The sequence below is a fragment of the Hippopotamus amphibius genome, chromosome 5 (assembly GCF_030028045.1).
Source record: "Hippopotamus amphibius kiboko isolate mHipAmp2 chromosome 5, mHipAmp2.hap2, whole genome shotgun sequence".
In the NCBI taxonomy this organism is placed as follows: Eukaryota; Metazoa; Chordata; class Mammalia; order Artiodactyla; family Hippopotamidae; genus Hippopotamus; species Hippopotamus amphibius.
This window is the reverse complement of record NC_080190.1, coordinates 141,092,625-141,116,178: the sequence shown is the minus strand read 5'-3', so window position 1 is coordinate 141,116,178 and position 23,554 is coordinate 141,092,625. Positions and strand designations below refer to the sequence as shown.

General features: G+C 30.5%; 1 protein-coding gene across 37 annotated transcripts in view; it reads right to left on the bottom strand.

Moving 5' to 3' along the window:
• RIMS2 (regulating synaptic membrane exocytosis 2) overlaps nt 1–23,554 on the bottom strand; it is a 577,683-nt gene that overhangs the window by 235,440 nt on the left and 318,689 nt on the right. For all 37 annotated transcript variants that reach the window (XM_057735252.1, XM_057735261.1, XM_057735257.1 and 34 more), the window contains 3 exons: nt 19,890–20,020; nt 15,293–15,464; nt 13,085–13,238 (listed from right to left, as the gene is read on the bottom strand). In XM_057735252.1, coding sequence (XP_057591235.1) covers nt 13,085–13,238; nt 15,293–15,464; nt 19,890–20,020 — 457 coding nt within the window. The remainder of the gene's footprint in view (nt 1–13,084; nt 13,239–15,292; nt 15,465–19,889; nt 20,021–23,554) is intronic.

The following is a 23,554-nucleotide window of genomic DNA, read 5'->3' as shown; positions in this document are numbered from 1 at the left end:
ACATTATGTGGCCATAAAAATTACTATGAAATGTAAGAGATAAGTGTTATACACAGAAATTTGCATACAAGAAGCAACTAATGAAGTTAAATTGAAGGGATCTTAGAAAAACATTATTAATTTTGGCATTCCTGATTTTGAAAAAAAGTATATTTTAAAATTGATTTCACTTTGGGAGAGGAAAACTGAAAATTCATACGGAATAAGTTATTTTGACATTCTCGCTCAATACAAAATATAAATGTAGAAATCATCATGGGTAGGTTAGTAGAATACAAATCAGTTAAATTCTTCTATTTCTAACTATTTACTAAGTGTCAAAAGGGAGCACAATATTAATAAATTGTTTTTACAATTACAATACAATTATCATCTAAATATACATTAGAAATTTAAAGGAATGTATGAACTATCAGGCCACAAAAATACTAAGTAGTGAAAAGATGCCATAATACCTGGAAAAAAGTAAATATTTACCCTGACACATCTAAGTTGTTAGCCAAAAGACAATAAATCACAAGAAGATGAAATAACCGGTTCACTGGTTACTACAGAAGCTTAGTTTCTAATGTTTAATTAAAATTGCTTTAAATTTGAATGACTTGATTCTAAACTTTACTTAACAAATAGAGAAATAGTACATTAGGGATTATTATATATGACTGATTTGTCCCATTGGTAATCTATACATTTTTGGAATTATATAGAGTATTTTGAGGAAAAAAAAAAAACTTTATTCTGGCCACTACATAGGAATTTCATAAGAACATAAGTATAAAATTGTGGAAATTAGAAAAACAGTAGAGTTAAATAAGTATTAAATAATTTAAATTTAAAATTTAAATTTTATCAAGGGCATATCTTCAAAAATTAACAACAAATTGAATCAACTAGATTAAACTAGGATTTTAAAAAAATCAACATAAATTCTAATTCATTTTAGCAACATTTATTATTACTCTAATTACCAGGTTTCAAACTTACCTTACAACATTTTCATTTAAAATAGATTGACTATATTCATCATAAGTTTTTAAAATCTATTGATAATCTTTTTTGAGTTTCCTTCTATTACTTTTATATAGAGCTTGGTTAAATACTCATTTATGTTTCTTTAGTCCTTTAACATTTTAGCTTTTTAAGTTTTGTTAATTTTGAAATTAATTTTGGTATATGGTATATGGCAGTGGTGTGCTGTTAAAGGCTTAACAGCTATCTCTCTAGGGGAAAAAAGACTTGATTTGTAGCACTTGCCTATTTCCATGATGTAAATACTACCATATAGCCAATTTCAAGCTACCAAAGTCACTGTACATGAAGGGAAAAGATGTATATTCAGCTGGCTCTATCTCCAGCATTCTACTGGAAAAGAATTGTTGACCATACTGAAATTAAAATATAATCAGAAGAAATGACCCTAGCGGAAGTTACTAAGGTAAACTGAAAGTAAAAAGAATGATGATGCTTCAAGATGTCAAAAAATCTTATAGCAAAAAAAAACTCTGAGAGTAACAATAATTAAGAATCTCATTATCCAAAAAATAAAGACAATGAAAACAAGAAGAGACAAAGTTACAACAATCTTTCTAAACAAGAAAAAGAAGCAGAAGATAAAGTAGTATTTTAAAAATTATACAATCAACAGATCACAAGTAAACAACTGATATGGCAAAACTGTCATATAAAGAGGTAATCACAAAGGCATGCAGCCAAAAATTTCAGGAAAAAGCATAATAGTGGTGTGTTATATAGTCAATAAATAAAAATAACGTGTGACTTTAAAAATATTTAATTGCTATAATGCATATAATTTTAAATTGTAATATCAATTGTTATATAATATTTCCTTAAAAACACTCAACATAATTGTAAACCTAAGTAAATATCTATATCAAAAATGTACTGATCCTTCACATGCTGATACAATTCACATTTTCAGTAGTTTTAAAATTCTCTGTAGACATCTTTGTATCACATCAAATACTTTTTATTAAATATTTAGAATGATGACATTCATAATCATATTGATCTTCCCACATAGACAAATTCATATTAATATAACATATCCAAACCCTAGACTTTAGAATGGGTATATATTTAACAAAGAAAATATTTTTGTAATGTTTTCCCTACTTCATGTTATTCTGCTGTTTGTATTCTTCAGTGGTAACTCTGAATCATGAAACTCTGTTCTTTGGAACAGTGTCCACATGTAACAGCGTGTCCTCAGTAAAACTGAGAGTATGCTCCACATTGATAATATATAATGTCTGTTTTTCTCAAGAACACTCTGATAAAAGTATAATTTCATATCCTTCTTACATCTTGAATGATCTGGACATTATGATTTCATAACATATTTAACTGATCTAAGTTTACTATGCCCTTCTCTATTTCAAAGGTATTATTCGAGGATTTTCTGTAAAGTACTCTGCTGTTAAGCAGACTCCCAAAATGGCTTTTTGAGTCACTTACACCATTATGTCAATTTTAAACTCAGAGGTAGTCCCCTATGATTTTCTTTTTTTTTTTTTTTTATCACTATTGGTCTAATAAATATGCCCTTGGGAAGAAAGGAACATAAAATGAAATAATCAGTCCAACTACCAAGAGGCATAAGGTTTAATTCAGCAGTGTAAGTTTTCACTGCCATTATTTAGAATAAGACATTTTAATGAGTTTAAGGTTAACAATCAAAGGATTACACTATTTCTTAAAACTGTAAAAAGGACGTCCCTATAATTCATATAGAACTAAAGACACTAAAGTTTTCAAACTGTAGCTCTTTCTCCACAAATATTATAAAGTACCTAATATTTTAAGTTAATCTCAGAGAATGAACATGAGTGTTTTCTGTCAAGGATATAGTTCCTTTGTCTTTTTAAAATTAAATTTCTGTTCATTATTTTAAAAATCACAATTTACAAAAATGTTTCAAATAAGGAAAAAAGGTTAGGTGTCAAAATATTTCAAGATATTAATTAAAGCTTACATTTTTATTGCACATATTTTAATAATAAATAGACAAATAGAGGAAAGCCATTTCCCCCTTATTTTTTCATTGCAGTTTACTGCTTTCCCTAATACTTACTACATTTAACTTCCTCCAATTCCAAAATACACGAATCTTCATTGATAAGCAAGATAGACATTTGTCTATATGCCATGATGAAGGGAAATCCCTCCCTCCAAAGCACATTTTTTTTTCTCTTCATGTTGAAGCACATCAAGGAGAAGTAATAAATCATGTTAAGATGTTATTGTGTTATTCTTTTATTCTTCTACCCTCAGATTCTGTTTAAAAATTAAAATCTCCTAATCCTTAGCCTGGCACACAATGCTTTCTGCCATAAGTCTCATCATAGTATTTATTGATACATTTTATGTCTTTACCTTTCCAAACTGACTGTTTACTTCTCTCATCTCCATTTATTGAAATTCTACTTATTCTTTACCCTGCTAAAGGACAAGATTTGGCAGAATTTGTAAGGAGACAATGGTTAAGAGCCTTCTAAATAATAGGAACCCAGGCTCTAGGACCTTTCCAGAATCCAGTGATACTTGAGGACTTCAGGATAGTAGCTGCTAAGCACCACAGCAATCAGCATTAGTAAAAACTGCTATGTGTAGATCTGGCTTCAAGTAACTGTTGCACACTGGGACATATCAGTGAAGCTCAATAAGGAATAAAAATTAATGGGTCTTTCCTGACTGTTGTCCTCTTTTAGGGTTTTCTAGAACCTCTGTTGAGAGTTGGGAGTAGGCAAGGAGAAGGAATAAGACAGATATCTGACTAGGAAAATGAGTACCTAAGAGTCAGATTAAATATAATTTTTTTAAAAAGTGGATTTCACATACAAGTTTGTAAATAAGGGTCTTGCTACCTAAGTATAATGTCTCTTTGGATCAATCACAATGTCAAGCACCATAAACATAACAAGTAGCTATACATTTGTTGATGTCATTAAAATAATGTAGATTTCAAAAGAAAGCAAGAAAGGAGAAAAGACAAACCAAAAATAAATGATGTGTAAAACATTAAGCAAAATTCATAAGAAATTACATTAAATGTAAATGTATAAATTATCTCAATAAAAGATAAATCTTGTCAGAATGGATTTAAGTAGAGCAACTTTACATTGTTTTCAATAGACAAATGTTAAATATAAGGACACAGAGAGGTGCAAAATAAAAGGATTGAGAAAGATATACCATACAAAAAAATCAGTGACCAAAAACAAAACAAAATAAAAGCAGCTGCAGCAATAGTAACATCAAACAAAGCAAGTCTTAAGGAAAAAGTATTCCTAGATAAAGAGAGACACTATGTAATGATAAAATTATCAGTCCATTAGGAAAAACATATAACAATTCTAGATTTGTATGTACCTAATAACATAACTTCAAAATACATAGAGCAAACAGTGACAAAATTAAAAGGAGAAGAGTCCACAATCACACATAGAGATTTTAACATACCTCTCTCAATAACTGATGGAATAATCAGATGAAAAATCAGGAAAAAAGAAACCCAGGAAATTTGAAAAATGAAGTTAATAAACCTGATAAGCGTGACATATGTTGAACATGTACCAAACTATGAGAAAATAAACATTCTTTTCAACAACATTTACCAAAACTGATTACATGTAGCACCATAAAGCAAACAACTAATTTTAAAGATTCCAATTATTTGAAGTATATACTCTGGCAAGAGGGTAATTATGCTCAGTATCAATATTTTTAAAAACCCTAGAGTTTGGAAATTTAACAATATACTCCTAAATAATCCACAGGTAAATGAAAGTACAATAACTTTATCACACCACATTAAAAATATCTATGTATTCTTCTGAAGAAATGAGGAGAAGCAAACAAATTAAACTTAAAGAAAGGAAAGGAGATAAATAATAAGAATAAGAAGAAAAATTAATGGAAAAGAAAAGCAAATGGAATGGAAAAGCAAACATACACCCTAGAAAGTAAATGAAACAAAAAGTTTACTTTTTGAAAGACTAGTAAAATTGATAGCTCATCAGCAAGTCTGACCAAGAACAAAAAAAAGAGAAGGAACAAATTACCAATATATGGGAAAAGAGGATGTGACTACACATTTAATAGATATTAAATAGGTAATAAGATGCTATTGTGAACAATGTAGTGCAAATTAATTTTTTAAAAATTGGAAAAAAATTCAAATTTCAAGAAAAATCCAACTTAACAAAGCTGACACAAGAAAACATAAAATTCTGAATAATTCTAAATCTAGTAGAGAAACTGAAATTGTAATTCAACACCTACACACAAAGAAATTGCCAACTCTGGTAACATAAATGGTGAATACTTCTAAACATGTACAGAAAAAAAAAATACCAATCACGTACATATTTCTTCAAACAACAGAAAATGAGGATACACTTCCAAACACTTTATGAGGCCAGAAAAACACTGAAATCAAAGCTTAGAAAGGATATTACAAAAAAACAAAAAACAAAACAAAACAAACAACAGGAAAGCAAAGACATTAAATAAAAAAGAAGTAAAATTTCCTGATACTTTTTATTTTCCTGATACTTTTTATGAATCCAGCAGCATAACACTGATAACAAAAGCAAATTAAGATGTTACAAAAAGAAAAGAAGAAAAGACAACCTTCTCCCTCCCTCTCTCTCTCATGAATACAGATGCAAAAATTTTACACATATTAACAAACTGAATCCAGAGATAGATAAAATGATAATGCATCATGAGATAGCTGGGTTTATTAAAGGAATGAAAGATAACTTTAACATTTAAAATCAATACAATTTACCACATTAGTAGAATAATAAAGAAATATATGGTTATATTCATGTGTACAGAAAAAAACTAATACAACTCAAATTCATTCATTATTAAAAATTTTCATCAAACTAGGAATAAAACAGAACTTCCTGAATCTCACAAAGTAGCATAAAAATCTTACAAAAAATATCAAATATAATGGGGAAATATTTAAAGCCTTTCCCAAAGAAAGGGGAACCAAACGTAGGTGCCAACTTCTACTCAGCAATGTCACTTCCATACAGTATTTTATTATAGAACCTAATCAAAGCATTAAGAAAGAAAAAGAAAAGCAAGACACAGCAATTTGAGAGACAAAAAATTGTTGTTATTCACAAATGACATATTATTATATCAAAATTCAAAATAATGTATGGAAAAGTTATTAGGATTCTCTTAATAAATAATAAATTTTATTTCTGTATACCAGCATCAATCCATGGGATTAAGAACGAGTTTTGATCTCTACCTCACACAATATAAAAAAATTAATTCCAGATGAAGTGTAGATTTAATGAGATGAACAAAGCACTATTCTAGAAGAAAGCATAGGAACATATCATTATGATCTTGAAGAAGAGATTTTTTTTATATAGATCATGCTATAAAGAGCACTAACCCTGAAGAAAAAAATTGAAAACTAAAATATATTAACATTTAAAACTCTTGTTGATCAAAAGATCCCATTAAAGAGTGGAAAGGCAAGCCATAGAGTAGAATACATGTGCAATACATATATCCTATAATTAATTCAAATCTATACTTTAGAAAACATTCATAAATCAATAAAAAAATAAAGAACTCCAAAGAAAAGTGGGTAAGAAATTTGACTAGGCTCTTCATAAAAAAGGATATCTAGATGGTCAATTAACCCAAGAAAAGGTTATTAGAGAAATGTAGATTAAAGCCACAATGAGGTAATACTGCACAACCACCTGAAAGGGTGGGTGAGAAGAACTAAAAATACCAAATGTAAAGTAAGGATATAGAGAAACTCAAACCCTCATTCACTGCTGTAGGAAGTATAAATTTGGACAGTTTGAGGAAATTTTAACAATATCTACTGCAATGGAATATCTGTATAGCCTATTACCTATCTATTCTACTATTAGGTATATCCATAAGCAAAAATGAACATATATGATTGCCAAAAGGCAGGTACAAGAATGTTCATATAAGCACTCAGGAATAACCAAAATCTGGAAGCAAACTATCAATCAATTGTAGATTTTTTTAATTAATTAAACAATTTAATTCTCAAAGCTAGTGATTTTAGCTACTTACATGTTATAATCTTCTTGAAAGGCTGCTAATACACAATACTATGTCAAAATTTGTAAATAGTTCAAATCAAATCTTAAAGCCTTTGAATAGTTATTACCTCTGACCAAGGCATAAGAATTCATTTAGACAAATAGCTTTCATAACCAACCTAAAAATAGGATATATTTGTATATACTTATAGAAAGAAATTGTATATGGCAATGAAAATAAATTTCAATTATATGCAAAAATATTGATGGATCTTTACAGCACAGTGGTAAGAAAAAAAGTCACGTGTTAAAGAGAAATATATTGTGTAATCTCATTTCTACAAAATTTATATATGTGTGAGTATTCCATTTATATGAAGTTAAAAATAAGCAAAAATATTCCATGGTATTTGTTATCTTGACAGGGGGAATAATTATTGGAAGAGAGCAAGAGAGAGGCTGGAAGGCTGCAGGGATGTTTTATTTCTTGATGTGGGTGCTAGCTTCATGGTGTGGTTACTTTATCAAAATTTACCTGTGAGTATATTTACAACTTTTATACATATTTCTATATAAGTTCCATACTTCAGTAAAAAGTTTACTTAAAAATGTAGCGTTCTGCCTCTGAGAATGATAGAGTAGTTTATATCAAACTAACTTTCTTGCCAGTAATAATTCTAAATTCTGGAAAAATATTTTAATAAAAAAACTGTTTAAAGATACCAAAGAACAAACAAATTCAGGCAGAAATTGGTAATACGACCCTTGAAATAAGAAAAGTACCTATTTAACCAATTTTTCCCGAAGGGCCTTCCCAATTTGGTTCACTGCAGAGGAATTACAGCTCAGCAAAAAAACCTCAGTCTTACAAGGCTGAGAAGCCAGAGGTCAGAATTCAGAGTTGTGAGGGCAGCTAGAATTGCAGGGGAAATCCTGGAAAGGCGGGAGATGGAAAAGGAGGAGACCCAAAATTTCACTCAATGGTCCCTAAAATTCTTGCCTAAATTGTAAACTGGAGAGAAAAACAAGAAGAAACCCAGCAGAAAACCACAGCTGAAAGGCTTAAAGAGCTGCAAGGAGATTTTAGCAACTTCCTGATGTATAGGATACAGAGTTTGGAGATTAAATCCCATTAATTATAGGTTTTGTTCTATATCTTGAACTTTGTCTAGAGTTCAAAACAGACATAAGAACCACAAACTATACTAAGGACTATACCTTAAAACTATGCAAAGAACCAGAATAGAACAAAAAGTAAAACTTAGCACATCTTCCATTGGTTTTAAGTGATCCTTCAGTAATTTCACTGTCTGCTAAAATGAAATGCAATATTCTTCAAAATCCAGTCTCTAAAATGTATTAAACACAATGTCCAGTACACAAAAACATTAGTAGATATATAAAACATACAGAATGTGACCCCCCAATCAAAGGAAAAAAGAGAAATATTAGTAAGCCCACAGAAGACTAAGATGCTGGAATTAGCAGATTTTAAAATAAATACTACAGCTATATCAAAGAATTTATAGGATTATATATATGTGATATAAATATATATTATTATATTACATGTCATAAATGTATTATATTTATACACATATATATTTATAACCACATGTGTATGTATAATGTAATCCTGTAAATTCTTTAATATATCTACATATACCTACACATATTTGTTTGTATATACATACACACATATACTAAAACAAGGGGAATTTCAGGAAGCATATACAAACTTCTAAGAAAAACCAAATATAAATCTTAAAATGAAAAATACAATATATTTAATAACACAATTCATAGCATGGTTTTTGCAGAAAATTGGACACTGTAGAAGTCAACTTGAAGACAAGTAAATAAAACTAATCAAAACTAGGAAGAGAGAAAAAAAGATTAAAAAAAACCAACACAGACTCTATAACCTGTGGAAAAATGTCAAGAGGTCTTTATACATGTAATTGCCATCCAAGAAGGATAGAGGTGAGACAATTGGGTAGAGAACTAAAAGAAATACTGGACCCAAATCCCCTCAAAATAGTTGAAATCCTGAGAAACTTTAATTCTAAAATCATGTCTCTTTTACCTTACAACTTTCAACAGTATCATTTCAGTTTTATCTCAATGATTTGTTTGCATTCACTTTTCTTTGAAGACTTGTGGTCATGAGGGTGAATAAAAGTATAGTAAATATAAAGTTTCCCATTTTAAAAGTGAAAGCAATTATATTCCAATAAAGAGCTAAAAAAAAAAGCAGACAACAAATGAAGGTGAAGGAATTGGAGAGATAACATTTATTAAGCCTGTTTTGTTTGTCAAGATCTTTGGTATAACTTTTACTTTAAAAAATGAAATGTTAGGGAAAAAAAGTGATAATATTATACTTCACTAAGTAAAGAATTAATGTTTGAGACATCAAAGAGATGAATCTGGTTGACATGAGAGAAAAAAACGAATGAAGGATGAGGATCAAATTAAAGAAAACTCTGATTGGATCTTTATGGTTCAAATTGTGAGGAGAATTGTTAATAAGATATCAAGGAAGAAACAAATTTGTAAAGGAAGATTTTTATCTTAAGACACTAACTGAATAACAGTAAAGAATACAACAATAAAAATGGAAATATCAAAATACAGCTTCAAAACAATCTTTAAGTTTCAGGAAAGTAATGAATAAAGTTTCTCATCAATGAATCAAAAATAAAACTATGGGAATATGTGAGATATTTTGCCAACCTCACTTCTCTATTGATGCGTTTTAATTATCTGAACTCATAGCTTCGGTCTTGCTGATATATTTTCAAAAATGCTTAATCAATCACTCTTTGAAATGTGCACTACTCTTTCCATCCTTTCGTAATGTCAAAACAACAATGTCTGAGAAGGAAGTGGGCATGAGTAGCCTGAAGAAAAAGTGTAGGAAATGTTAATTCCTCATCATTAAAATTTTGATTTCTCATAGCCTAATTTCTTTCAAACTTTTGAACAATGAGCATGTGACCATTGCTATAGATTTTTTAATACATACAACCTTCTTATTTTGCTACATGCCACATGGTATAAAAGGTCATCTATTTCAAATACTTTTACCAATATCTTTACTTGGGAAATCATTTAAAGCTTATAATCAAAGTTATCTGGACTCCATCTCAAAAAGATTTTTTTTAGAATATTTAAACTAACTACAAATATATAAAAATTTTTGGAATGGTTTTTATATATTTCCTTACTTGTTAGTAAATGAGAAATTACTAATATCTGTTTAAGGAAGTAATGCTTTGAATCATTTGAATCTACAAATTTAAAATAAGAAACCATCAGTGGAAAGAACATAATCCTAACACTACCAACATTATCATCTATTTACTTTGAATAACAATAAATGTCCATGTGTATTTAATAAGTTCATAGCCTCAGAATGTTATTCATAAGCCTCAGAGATTGAATTACCAAAAATCTTATTATGTGAATGCAGGGAATAAATAAGGGGTTACTATACATTTTTGATGGTTAACTGTTCATACGTATATGTTCCATCAAATATGTTAATCATATGATCTTTGATGATTTAAACATACTCGTAAATAAATTCCATATAGACCTTTCCATGGAGCAAAACCCTAAAGGAGGTTCTTGTCACCAATAAAACTTTAAAATAATTCATATACTTACTTTATTAATACCCTAACTTGAACCTGTCACTGATGAGCAATATATAGTTAGCCAATGGTAATGTCTTTAACTTTCTGACTATTCCTGAGTGTTATTTCCAAATCTTCTCTTTTCATATCATTTTTATCTATCTTTAGGCCTACACATTACTAATAAATTATGATAATGTTTTAGGTGTAAAACACCAAATTCAGTCATACATTCAAATATTCAAAATTAATTTTATTAGAGATTAGTTGATAGTGGCAAGTCTCCCACAGCACAACATGGAGCTATTATATTGCCCAGGGCTAAATTTAATATCATTAATGCTTAAGTATCAGAAGAGCCATTGTGAGGATGAAAAATATTAAAATCTGCAAAATTGATTACATTAAATTAATTGCATGAAAATCCACAATTCATACAGCTAACTAGAAAGTACTCTATTCTTGGCATTCCTCACATACACTATTCTCAGCAAGGAAGGAAAAAAAATAATGAAAATTATTGGTAGACTTAAGAATTTCAGATAATGAGAGTCATCGAACCTATTCCTTATTGCAATAACAACTGGAGTAAATAAAGAAAAGGCCAATCCTGTAAGAAAGGGCAATAGTAGCTAGCATTAATAGCCTATAAACCTAAACTATAAGAATTAGTAGAAAATGAATTATACTAGTAATCTTCATGTAGTAACCCATCATCCTACATGGTGATTTAGCGGCAATAAACTGAGTAGATTACAGTGGCCAGAAAGAGCAGACGCTCTAAATTTAGTCCACATAAATTTCATGGTCATGTAGCTACAACAAAGGATGTTGTAATGACAACTGCAAATGAGGGTAGGTGGGTGTCTACTTCGTGGGGAAGCTGAAAAAAGTGAGTGCTGTAAAATTAATGTTAAATTAATGCCCTCCAAGGGTAAGAGACTGTAGCTAATGGAAATAAAATTCCAGTCATTAGAGAGATTATTTTAAAAAGAAGTGAAGATAATTCTCTACGCTTTCCTATGACTAACTATCCTATAAGACCAATGCTTTGATCTAATTCTCTATTCGACAAACAGCCTTCTGACATGTAACTTAGCCCTCTATTCAGCAGGAAGAGTGTGATCCATTTAGACAAGAGTTATCTGTTATATGGCCAAGTATCCTCTCCATGACTGATGCCATGATGACATGGCATTCATTCTTATACATTTACACTTCTGAAATTTGGTTCATCTCAATCAGTTCTCCATTACTTGACAAAAATGTTGCTAAACCTGAAACATGACAGCTCCATGAAGACAAAATTATCCCATGAATATTATCCAAAGCAAAAAACACCCACTTCACCTTTCAATAAGATTCATCAGAAAAAAACAAATAAACTTGAGTTGTAGGAGCATCAAACCAACAATGCTGCTTTTCAATGTGGAAAACATTTCTGAGTTTCCTTTAAGATTCTCTGGATTGATTTATTTTATAGTTTGGACTGTAAAATTCAGGGCAAAATGCAAACACTGATGATAATAATAATAACAACAACAACAATAACATCAGTTTACATTCCTGAGATTAACCCTTAGAACCATTCTGTGATGTAGGTATTATTATTTCCATTTTCTAAATGAGGAAAGTGAAACAGAGAGAGATGACCTACCTCAACTCATACAACTCTTTTTTTTTTTTAATTGGAGTATAGTGCTTTACAATGGTGGGATAAATTGGGAGATTAAGACTGACATATATACATTACCATGTGTAAAACAGAAAGCTAGTGGGAACCTGCTGTATAACACAGGGAGCTCAGCTTGGTGTTCTGTGATGACCTAGATGGGTGGGATGGGGGTGGGGAGGTCCAAGAGGGAGGGGATAAATGTATCCACATAGCTGATTCACTTTGTTGTACAGCAGAAACTAACACACCAAGTCATACAACTCTTAAGTGAGAGAATTAAAATTTAAACTCAGGTTTGTCTGAGTCATGTTCATGGTCATGGTTTCAACCACTATGCCATACTTGTTATCCTACATATGCATAAAATACTTGGCTTAATGATGGTGGAAATCAAAATTTCAAATATCTACAGCTACATGACCAAATTCTACTACATTAGCTATCTCATTCCTATATTTTAGATTCTAAGAGGTAAAAATTAAAACATAACTGTTTCATTCTGTGTCATGCTGTGATGAGTGAATACTATATGTATACAGTACAGTGTATCAAACACTTAAAAGCTTCAATAATAGCTATGAAAATACTAATAGATGCCTGTTAATATCCATAATGGTATCTTCAAATTCTATGTCATATATATCATTCAAGATAATTCAATAATGGTATAATAAATTTTACTGAAAACTTACTTTGCAACCTCCGTGTCGGGCTCTCTCCATGGAGCTGTCGTCGTGGCATATATGGAGAAGGGTGGGGTAGTGGCAATGAAGAAACATCATGGGTCTGAAGTTTGTACCAATGTGGCTCATCATCTAACAAAGCTGTTTCTAATTCAATTAAAATCTACAAAGCCAAGAGACAAAGGATTCTCATATGACAATAATATAGAAATTTTCTTAAATGGTTTCATTATAATAATGATAATTCTAATAGTAATGCTGGTAGGTCAAAAGCAAGGTTATGCTGCAGATTTGCCCTTATGTCTGACAATAACTAAATAAGAGATAAGTATATACAACTTCTTACTGATTTAATGGCTTTAAATATCTAAGACTTTTATTTTGTAGACCCCTGAACAACTATCTACTAGAGGCTATTAAGCATGCCATTATATAAACAGCACTTATTACTAAAATTCTATAGTAATAACTAGCATATATATACCATTTTACAGTTTAAAAAGTATTTTCACTTACATTCATTAATAATTTAACCTTTACAAACACTGAAATGGGGAGATAAAAACAAATTAGTGGTGATTACTGTGTGTTAAGAACCATGTCATACGTTATCTTAATTCTCAGAAAAAAACTACTATGTTGGTCCCATTCAACTTTTACAGATAAGGATACCAAGGCTGAAAAAGGTTAAAAAACGTGTTTAAGCTCACATCACTGGTAAGTGAAAGAGGTGTAATATAAATCAAAGGTTGTCTTACTTAAAACTCTATTTAACATATCGTGTTGTGAAGGATTCAAAACAGGAAAGTAAAAAAAGGAATGGATTTATAATATGAACCATATTATAATATGAATATTTAATAAATTTACAGAGGAAATCAGTCCATAGGAATAAACTATTCTTTTTATTTTCTTTTAAAAGTCATATGCAAATATGACAGTGTCTGGTTTAAGTATATGAGAACTGCTATATAATGATAAATCACTATTTAGCTATGGGAGGTAAAAAGTAAAACAACTAAGGTACTCTTCACTGTTCCTAAATTTTCCCTAGTCATTTTCAAAATCACAGGCACTGTGTTCCAAATGGTTATACACACACACACACACACACACACACACACACACATTTAATCCTCACTCTAGCCCTGAGTTGCATACTATTATCATTCTCACTTGGCTAAAGAGGAAACTAAAGCACAAATATATTAAATAACTTGCTCAAGGTCCAAGGCCAGGAAGCAGTAGCGTCAGGAACGCAGAACCAAGCAGCTGTTTCTTTCCAACTGGTTTACCACTCTTTGATTTCTTAGCTAACAACATTCAGTTCAATATTTCTATGGATTGTTGGTTTTCCCGTGATATTACATTTAATTTACTCAGGAAAACCAATCACACTGAAAAAAAAATGAAAGCAGTTCTCTGTACATTAATAGCGGGAGAATTGTCTCTCATTCATCGCTCTCTAATTTATTCTACACATCACAGCTAGAAGTATTTTTCTCAAGTACAAATGCAATCAAGCCATTCTCTTTAAAACCTGTCTTTTGTTCTCATTATCTACAGGATAAAATCCAAACTCTTAATATGATATATGAAGGGACATGATCGTGTGTCAATTTAACTCTCAAGTCTCATTCTTACCAAGTTCCTTTCCCATTTCAGTGCAGTTGCCCAAGACCTCCGCAACTCTAGTATCTTGCTATTCCCTCTGCAGGAACTTTACTGCCCCTGACTTTGTTAAATTTCGGTTTCTCTGTGGGGCCTTCCCTGGACCACTTCCCCGTCCCCGCACAGCAATTATGTATGCCTACTGCACTTGCCCTGAAAGAGCATCTGCCATACTATGTTATAATTGTTCATTCACTTGTGTGTATCCCAGTGGATTATAAATTCCTTGAAGAAAGTAATATACCTACTGACCTTTGAAACCTCAGTTCCTAGCACATTATAGATATAGTACAGGACTGAAAAAATGATCCATGAATAAATGATTGAATTACTAGTGGTACAATCAGTTCAGTAAACTAAAAGGATATACACATATTATAAAAGCATCAATAAGTTTTTTCTTAAAACAGCAGCTAAGTTTATTTTATTAAAGAAATTATGTTTACTTTTTCAGGTATTCAAAATACAATATTTTACTGAGAGTTATATACACAAAAGTATTCAGGATGACATGAATAGTCTAAGCTTTAAAATAGTTCCAGATACCTCTCCTAAGAATTCACTTTCTTCCTCTCGAACTCGAGCTTGATCCCAAAGGGTAATCTCCAGCATTCGTTCCCGAAATTCTCTTCGGTGGACTGGAGAATAAATGAATGTTTGGTTCCACTTGGGTTCCAATGTTTTCTTTACTGTTTTAGTTCTTCTCTTGTTTTTATCACTATGAAAAAAAAGAGAAGATATGAACTTATATAAATCTTCATTTTAACTTTTGCCCTAAAATTTATTAATTTAAAATTTCTCAGGAAAGAAGTCAAGTGAAGTTTTCCCACAAATGTATCATACATTTAAAATATTGTAATCTTTAAAATTACTATTAAAATTTATATGGCATATAATTATGTCACTTTATAAGTATGATTTAATAATAGAAATATTTCAATAAATCTGAAAATTTTCCATGATAATTAAAAACTTAATCTTTCTCAAATTCTAAATAAAACCAGACTGAAGAATCATAACTATAATTTTTTTAACACATTGCCCTACTAGAAACCTTTAAAATGGAAATTAACCTATTAGTTACATATACTATTACTTTAAGTATTTGTACATATGCAAATACTGTACATAGTATTTGTAACCAATATACTATTCAGTTTAACTACAGAAGTCCTTTGTACAATGTCTAGTGAACTGTGATGTTCACAACTTTACATCCATATAGTTTAGGTAATAAGTAATTGTAATTATATCTTATCAAGTTACTTTTTTATGTACAATTAATACATATTTGTTCATTTGACATCAGGTCTTTAAAAACGGAGTAAAATTATTTCTGTGTGAGGTAGCTGCTATAATCTGGGCTGGAAATGCAAGCTGGCCATCCTGATAGACAGAACTTCCAGCTCAGAGGCTTTCATGTCTTTTTTTTGACCGCATGCTTCTACCAAATGACTGTTTTTGATTATGTATTCCATTATATACATATGTATTTATAAATTGTATGTATGTATTACTATACTGTTGTACTAATAAATTGTATTCATTGGTAAATATACAAAAATAGGAATTACAAATAGGTGAAAATAAAAGCTCAAATATTTCTTTCTGAACTTCAATGAACTGTTTCATACACCCCCTGAGTACATTCATTCTTTTTGGAGATCACTACTCTAGCTTATTAGAAAGGATTGATGTCTGGATAGGAATGAAGAAAATCATCTAGGAAGGCAATGCTAAGCTATCAGAAGAGCCTATTTGAAGTGAAACGTGCCAGTGAACTGCAAGTGGAACCGTACTAACTTCTACAAATTCTATCAGCACAGCACAGTCCAAAGTTTGTTGGGAAATAGGAAGCAGGGAGAACTAAGAAGGGATAGAGTGACTCCAAATTAGGGAGGGTATGGGACTTCTCCTAGGTGAAAACAGAGTTTAATGTTTAATACAGATATGACTTAATTAACCAAGAGCATGTATGTTTCCAAACCATATGTATTTAATGTAGCAGGAAGCCATTTTAAAGCAATGTACCTTTATTAATTTCTAAGGCCTCCATAGGAAAATAATTTTGGAAACCCACATAGGAAATTTTATCTCCGTTCAAATTTCTGAAAGTTGTACTGTAAATAAAAATAACTAAATAATAGAAATAATGACAAGGACTACAATTTATGACTGTCACTTCCTCCTAAAATTTTCACAGATATTTATAAAGCATCTACTTATATTCTATCCATTAAAGAATGAATTATGACACCCTGTCAGAGATAAAATTCCTTCCACGAAGGGCAGGAAGAAAGCCTTTAGGGGGAACCTTGCCATCTAATCCAAGAATGGTTTATACCACAACCTGAAAGGAAACAGAAGAATAAGCTTTTACTTCCTCGTAAGGAGTGAAAAAAGTTCTCAAAGAATGACTATTTTAGAGGGGATTTCTCATTCTGGGTAGGAGGGAGACTAGATAATCTTTGAAGTTCCTTGCAAACCTACCTTATACAATTATAATTTAATAAGGCAATTCAGTGTTATTGAAGTACCAATCCATGAAAAGCACCATGGAAAGTACCTTCAGCAAGTTAAAAAAAAGTAAGTGAGCTATTTTTTTCAAGAAGTATAACTAAAGCCTTCAAAATAAGATCATTCTGTGTAAGTCAAATACTGAAAAGCTGCTAAAATTATTTAAAAACTAAAATCAGTAAGTAGGCTATAGAGATATTTTTAAATAGCAGCCTAAGGACAATAAATAATTGATCTCTATCAACATCATTAAACTGCTAAGAAAGCATTAAAAAAACTAACTAAAGCTTTTTCTATTTATTTTCTTGTTACCAGTACTTTTGTTTTCCATTTAATTTAACAGCATGCAAAGACTTGATATTTTTACTAGAAATGAAGAGAGAAATATATTTTGACTGGCAATCAATATAAAAAAGATATAAAAAAGTGTTAAAGCATGCTTAGCTATTTTTCAGAGTACCTAGTATATCATATAGAAAATAAATGTTTGAATGGCTTAACTGACATACTGACATTCTAGACTAAACTTCTTCTATGTAGCTTCACTTGCCCCTCCAGGAATTCTTATCAATAAAAAGCTATCAACTATTTTCTATGTTATTCAAGTACAGTTGGCCCTCAGTATCCACAGATACAGAGCTCTGTCATTTTATATAAGAAACTTGAGCATTGCAAATTTTGGTATCCATGGGTTTCCAGCGACCCATAGTTTTTCTCCCAAAATATTGTCAAGAAAAAAGAAATAACTCATACCAAAAGTACAAACAGTCCTTTATTCATGTGTAAAAAACTTGTGTCAACAGAAAAAAAAGAGTTGAGATGATAATGTAGTGATAATGTAGCTGTTTGAGTAACCATTCTTTTTTCTTTTTTCTGTTTTCTTTTTTCTAAGAAAAGAGTTGAGATGATAATGTAGTGATAATGTAGCTGTTTGAGTAACCTGACACAATTCTACTAATAAAGTGAGCTATAAACTTGCCTAAATAGTCTTCAAATTCCTGATAACTGACAAGAAAACTCAGCTGAAAAATAATCTGAGAAAAAAATATTAAAATGTTTCTCACATTCTTTGGTGTTGAGAAAAGATAAAAACCCTACATCTGGAATATAAAGGAGTCTTTAAAGGGACTTTCTCTCCCACCTGCACTCTATCTGCTTAGTAAGTGGGGGCAGGTGTGAAAAATAAAACTAAACACAAACAGTCAACCAAAAACAAATAATTTGAAAGAATTTTATCATCTTGAAAAGCAAGCACTTTTCTTCAAAGGTCTGCTAAGTAGAAATTTAAGTTATATGTGCGCATAAAAGCACAGATGGAAATGCAGCATTTTCTAAAAGTTTTTATGATGCCTTTAAGGATGCTTAGACGAGTAAACTCAGTGTGCTCTAAGAAGCCAAGTGTCTTGGCCTCCATCCAGGATGGTAGGTAATATGACTGTGACATCTGTCATCCAACTGAAGTTTAAGTTGTATTTATCTTTCTAGTTATTGAATACTCTCTTCTTCCTTTGCAATTCAAAGTGTACCTCTACAAAAGACAACCTAAGTTGTGGGAGAACAAACTTCTTCAAGTAAATTTTATAAGATAAAATTATATGGCAAACAGTTTCTAATAGCTTAAGAGGCTGTGGCACCCCTTACATATTTTCTGAGTAATTCATTTTACAAATTATATTTCAAAATATGTATCAAACAAAGTGTAAGACCTTTGCTAATTGCCTACTTCCTTTCTTTTGTCATTTTCCTTGTTGAGATTGCTCTTCAGATGATACTTTGGCATTCAACACTGATGACTTTCAACCTGAACTAACAGAGGGTCCGAAAGTATATAAATATGTTTAAGATCACATCTGTACCCAGCTACTTCCAACCTGAGAAAAATGACCAGACCAGCCCTGGAAACCAGGGATGCAGAGGAGCTGGGGAAAGGGAAATTGGTGTATTACTTTCTTTTTTCATGATGCTTATTGAATAATCTCTTTTTATTTTGTATGTGCCTGAAATTAAGAATGATTAGATAAGCTATTTCTCCTATCCTGATTCCTCTGTTTAAATTAGGGTAGATCAATATCATGTGTGTTGATTAGCATGGACACAAAGCAAAAGACACTTTAGGAAGCTGATTCTAGGCCCAGTGGTAAAGATTCCTTGGTGATAATGGGTGATAAAATATACAGTACATACATTAATTTTACAGAATATAGAGAAATAATATCTTTGTAAAAGGAGGTAAAAACTGTAGAGGAACACAATGTATATCCTTTAGTACCATTTCCAGCTTTATGTTGCTGTAGTTCATGTTAAAAATGTATTTGACTTAAAGGAGCATAATTTTAATGAGTTTGATAAATACACATATATTACTGAAGACGTAATCCACACAATCTAAAATAAATGTTTAATAATCTATATTATAAACATTTGATATAGGTTTTAAAACAATCTCAAAGTGTTTACTGTCACTACTATGATTCTTAAGAATCATTATGCTTATGTTAAACTTCATAAGTATCTAACTGGCATGATATTTTAAAATAAATGATACAGAATCAAACCACCCCCAGCTATTAACATCTCTCATTTATTTTCAAGAACATTTATTTTTATTTTTATTTCATATCCCTACCTTCTGTCTGGAAGAAAGTAAATTTTAACATAAGGATTCCTTGGCCTCCCATCTTCTCTGGAAGGGAGATCCTTTGCTCCCAAAATTGTAACTATTAATTGGTGACCAACCTTGTCAAACCACAGTTTTATCTGAAAAGCAAAAATATTCATTTATCAGCTTAAACATTTACTAATATAACATAATATTTACATTCCCAATCTTCACCCCTTCCTCTTATACTAATATTAGCACAGAATATAAACTTTACTTAGTAAACTGCAGTTAAAGTAAAAGGATATGCTATAATAACTTCAATGAATGGAGAATTATTTCAGATATTTTAGTTTGATTGATGAATCACTTGAACTTTTTATAACCTAATTTGATAACTCATTAACATGCACATAATTATACTACCATAACTAAGGACTTTGCATAGCATTGCTCCGTGTCTACCTTTTGCAGGAATCACTGTAGTTCATTTTGGTTCCCCTACAATAGTGAGTTCAGAATAAGTGCTCAAAATGAATTGAATAGATAAGTTGTTTATACGGCATTCATAGGGAATTTTTAAGCAGATGTTTTATGTTACACCACAGCAAAGACCTTTCAAAGATTATAAACAACTGAGAATTACTAGAAGCTTTAGTAAATAGACTTCTTAAGTTTGTATTTAAAACTGTAATAAATTCATCTTTTAAAATTTCTTACACAGGCATAAAGTCTTTTTCGTTTGTGAAACAAATGTATTTATCCTTAAAACAATAAGGGTACTTTTTATAATTTGAGATGAGAAAATTAGAATAATTTGCCTAGGCCATAATTAAGGATTAGAACTTCACATCCAGCTGCTGAATTCATTTGACTTAACAATTGTCACCTCCCACACACACACCTCACACTCCCACACTTAGCTAGCTGATTTTACCATATTAGGATCTATGATGACTATGTCTCTGATCTACATTGGTTCAGAATTCAGCACAACTCTGACCACTATCTTGAAACTGAAATCGAATTGGAAATTTGGAATTTGGGGAAAAGTTCTATTTAGGTAATACTTTTTTTTTTATTTTGTGTGTGTATGTGTGTGTATATATATATATATATATATATATATATATATATATATGTATGTATTTCCAATGGTTTGATTTTTTCTTTTACTTTGGATGTACAATATCTGCAGCAATTTAAAAAATTTAAATATACATCTCATGTCAGTCCCTTCCTCTCTTCTCCAAAGCAGACAGACAGATCTGAGCCACGCACTAGGATATACAAATAAATATAGATCATCTACATAAAAAGCATACAATTGTATACATATACTTTTGTAGTGAACTGGTAGCTCAGTTCCAATTCTAACATGGCTTTATTGAGTCTCTCACTTCATATCTTAGAGAATGAGAGGCTGAGCAAGACTTTTAAGTCAGAAGACTAATGGCCTAGAAGAGTATATAAAATTATTTGAATGCTTTTCTTTTTGGTCAAATGGAATTAGCCCTTTTATAAGAATAATTATTAGAAATATTTAAATGTTAAAAATGATTATTACTACTCTTTAAGTCCTTATGTTTAATGCAGGTATTACTCTGAGGCTGTGTAACAAAAAGTTTTTCCAATCAAGTTGCTAAGTGCAGACTCTAGACAGTGTTTCTTAAACTGTGGTTCACAAAACTCCTGCAACAGTATTATCTGGGTTATTTGTTTAAAAGTTACATATTCCTGTGGCCCACCTTTCACCTACTGAATCAAAATGGGGCCCAGGGAATTTGCATTTTAACAAGTCCTCCAGGTGATTCTCATTGCCATTAAACCTTGAGAACCACTGCCTTAGACTAGGGGACCAACAACCTGAAAAAAAAAGCCTCTGACGTTTAAATGGAAAAAAAAGTTCAACACTTGAAACTAACACAACATTGTAAACTATACTCCAATATAAAATTTTTTAAAATTACTAAAAAAAAGAAAAAGAAGTTGAAATATTTACTTGCCCGACAATATTAGAACAAAGATACAGATGAGGATAGATGGAAAAAAGAGACCATTCTGGCAAAACATGGGGGGGGGGGTGTGGGGGAATAAGAAATAGAAGAGCGTCTCATATATGAGATGAAACAGATGTTGTCAGAGAGAATCATGGTTCCTCTAAATTTGTGACCAAAACCACATTAATTTCTAACATTCTTTATTTTCTACAGCAATAAAAAAAGCTTATGACTTTATTTTCCATGATATTAAAAATTCTTCTCTGAGGATCACAGCACGAATATTAGACACTTCAAAGAGAAAAAACTTCTGAAAGGCTAAAAAAATTGTTTTCCAATAAACAGTACATTTAAAAAACAAAGAAAAAAGTAATTATTATCATTAGACTAAGCTCATAATTATTGGAGAAAATTATTGATTTCTGTGAATTTTTTTTTTTTCAGGGATTGAGACTAAGCTTTTGTTGTCATCTCCACAGGCAATATTTTTGCCCCTTTAAAATCATTACAGGTAAACATTTAACACATATATTTCAAATGCCTAATAAATGGTATTATTTTTAGATTTTCTTATGCCATGGAAAACCAAAAATATTACTTATTAATAATATTCATGTCTCACACAAACAGATATTAGGCATATGGCTTTCATATTTCCACATTAATACTTTATAGTTTATTAAATTATACTTTACAAATATATTAATATAACACAGGCATGCTTTAATTTTACTGAGTTTTTGATCAAAATTATACTTTTTAATAAATTGTCAAACTGGGCATTTGATCAATAGCCTTAATTTTCATTTTATGTTACAGGACTTGCATTGAAGTTTTTAATAGATATCCAGTTCACACTATCAAAATACAATTACTTTATCTGTTAGGTTATTTATCACATTCCTAAATATCTTCTCTGTGCTTTTTAAATGAATGAATAGGATATATCTGTTGATTCTTCAAAATAAAACAAATGTATTTCCACAATTGTAGATATGATATACTTCTTATTTTACTTCATTTTCATTAATAAAAATCTCGATATCATTTTAATTGCTTTAATACAATTTCCATGTAACCACTTTTAAATTTCCCAAGCAGAACCTGAGCAGTCTAAGTAAATATTTTACACTAAGTAGTGCTAACTAGAACTTCAATTTTTTAAATTTAAACTAAATTAGTATTATTGAAAACCAACAACAGCAACAACCAAAAAAAACCATGCAGCAAAGCAAGGAAAGCATAATACTACTTTAAAAAAAAATTATATTGACATTACTTTACCATATAAGGGTTTCCTAATGAAAAGAGGCAAACAACTTGTACCCAAGTATTACAGTAAAATTAAATGCAATTTCAATTACAAAATGTAAACAAAATAAACCCAACACATTTTATTTGGATTATGATTTTTGTTCTTTCAAAATAATATATTTTCCAAAAATTGAACCTTGTATACGATATGCATAAAATTCATATTTTAGATAAGGTACAAATCAATTTGCCAATCTCCTCAAGGAGTTATTGCTTGGAAAATGCAAGAGAATATAGATGTTAAGTGATATAATGAATGATTTAAAGAGACAGCAACCTTAGTGTAATAAAGGAAAATATTAACAGTATAAAATCAGCTATTTCTGTCAATGTTATGAAGATATGTGGAATCTACATTAAATGCCAACCTGAAACCTA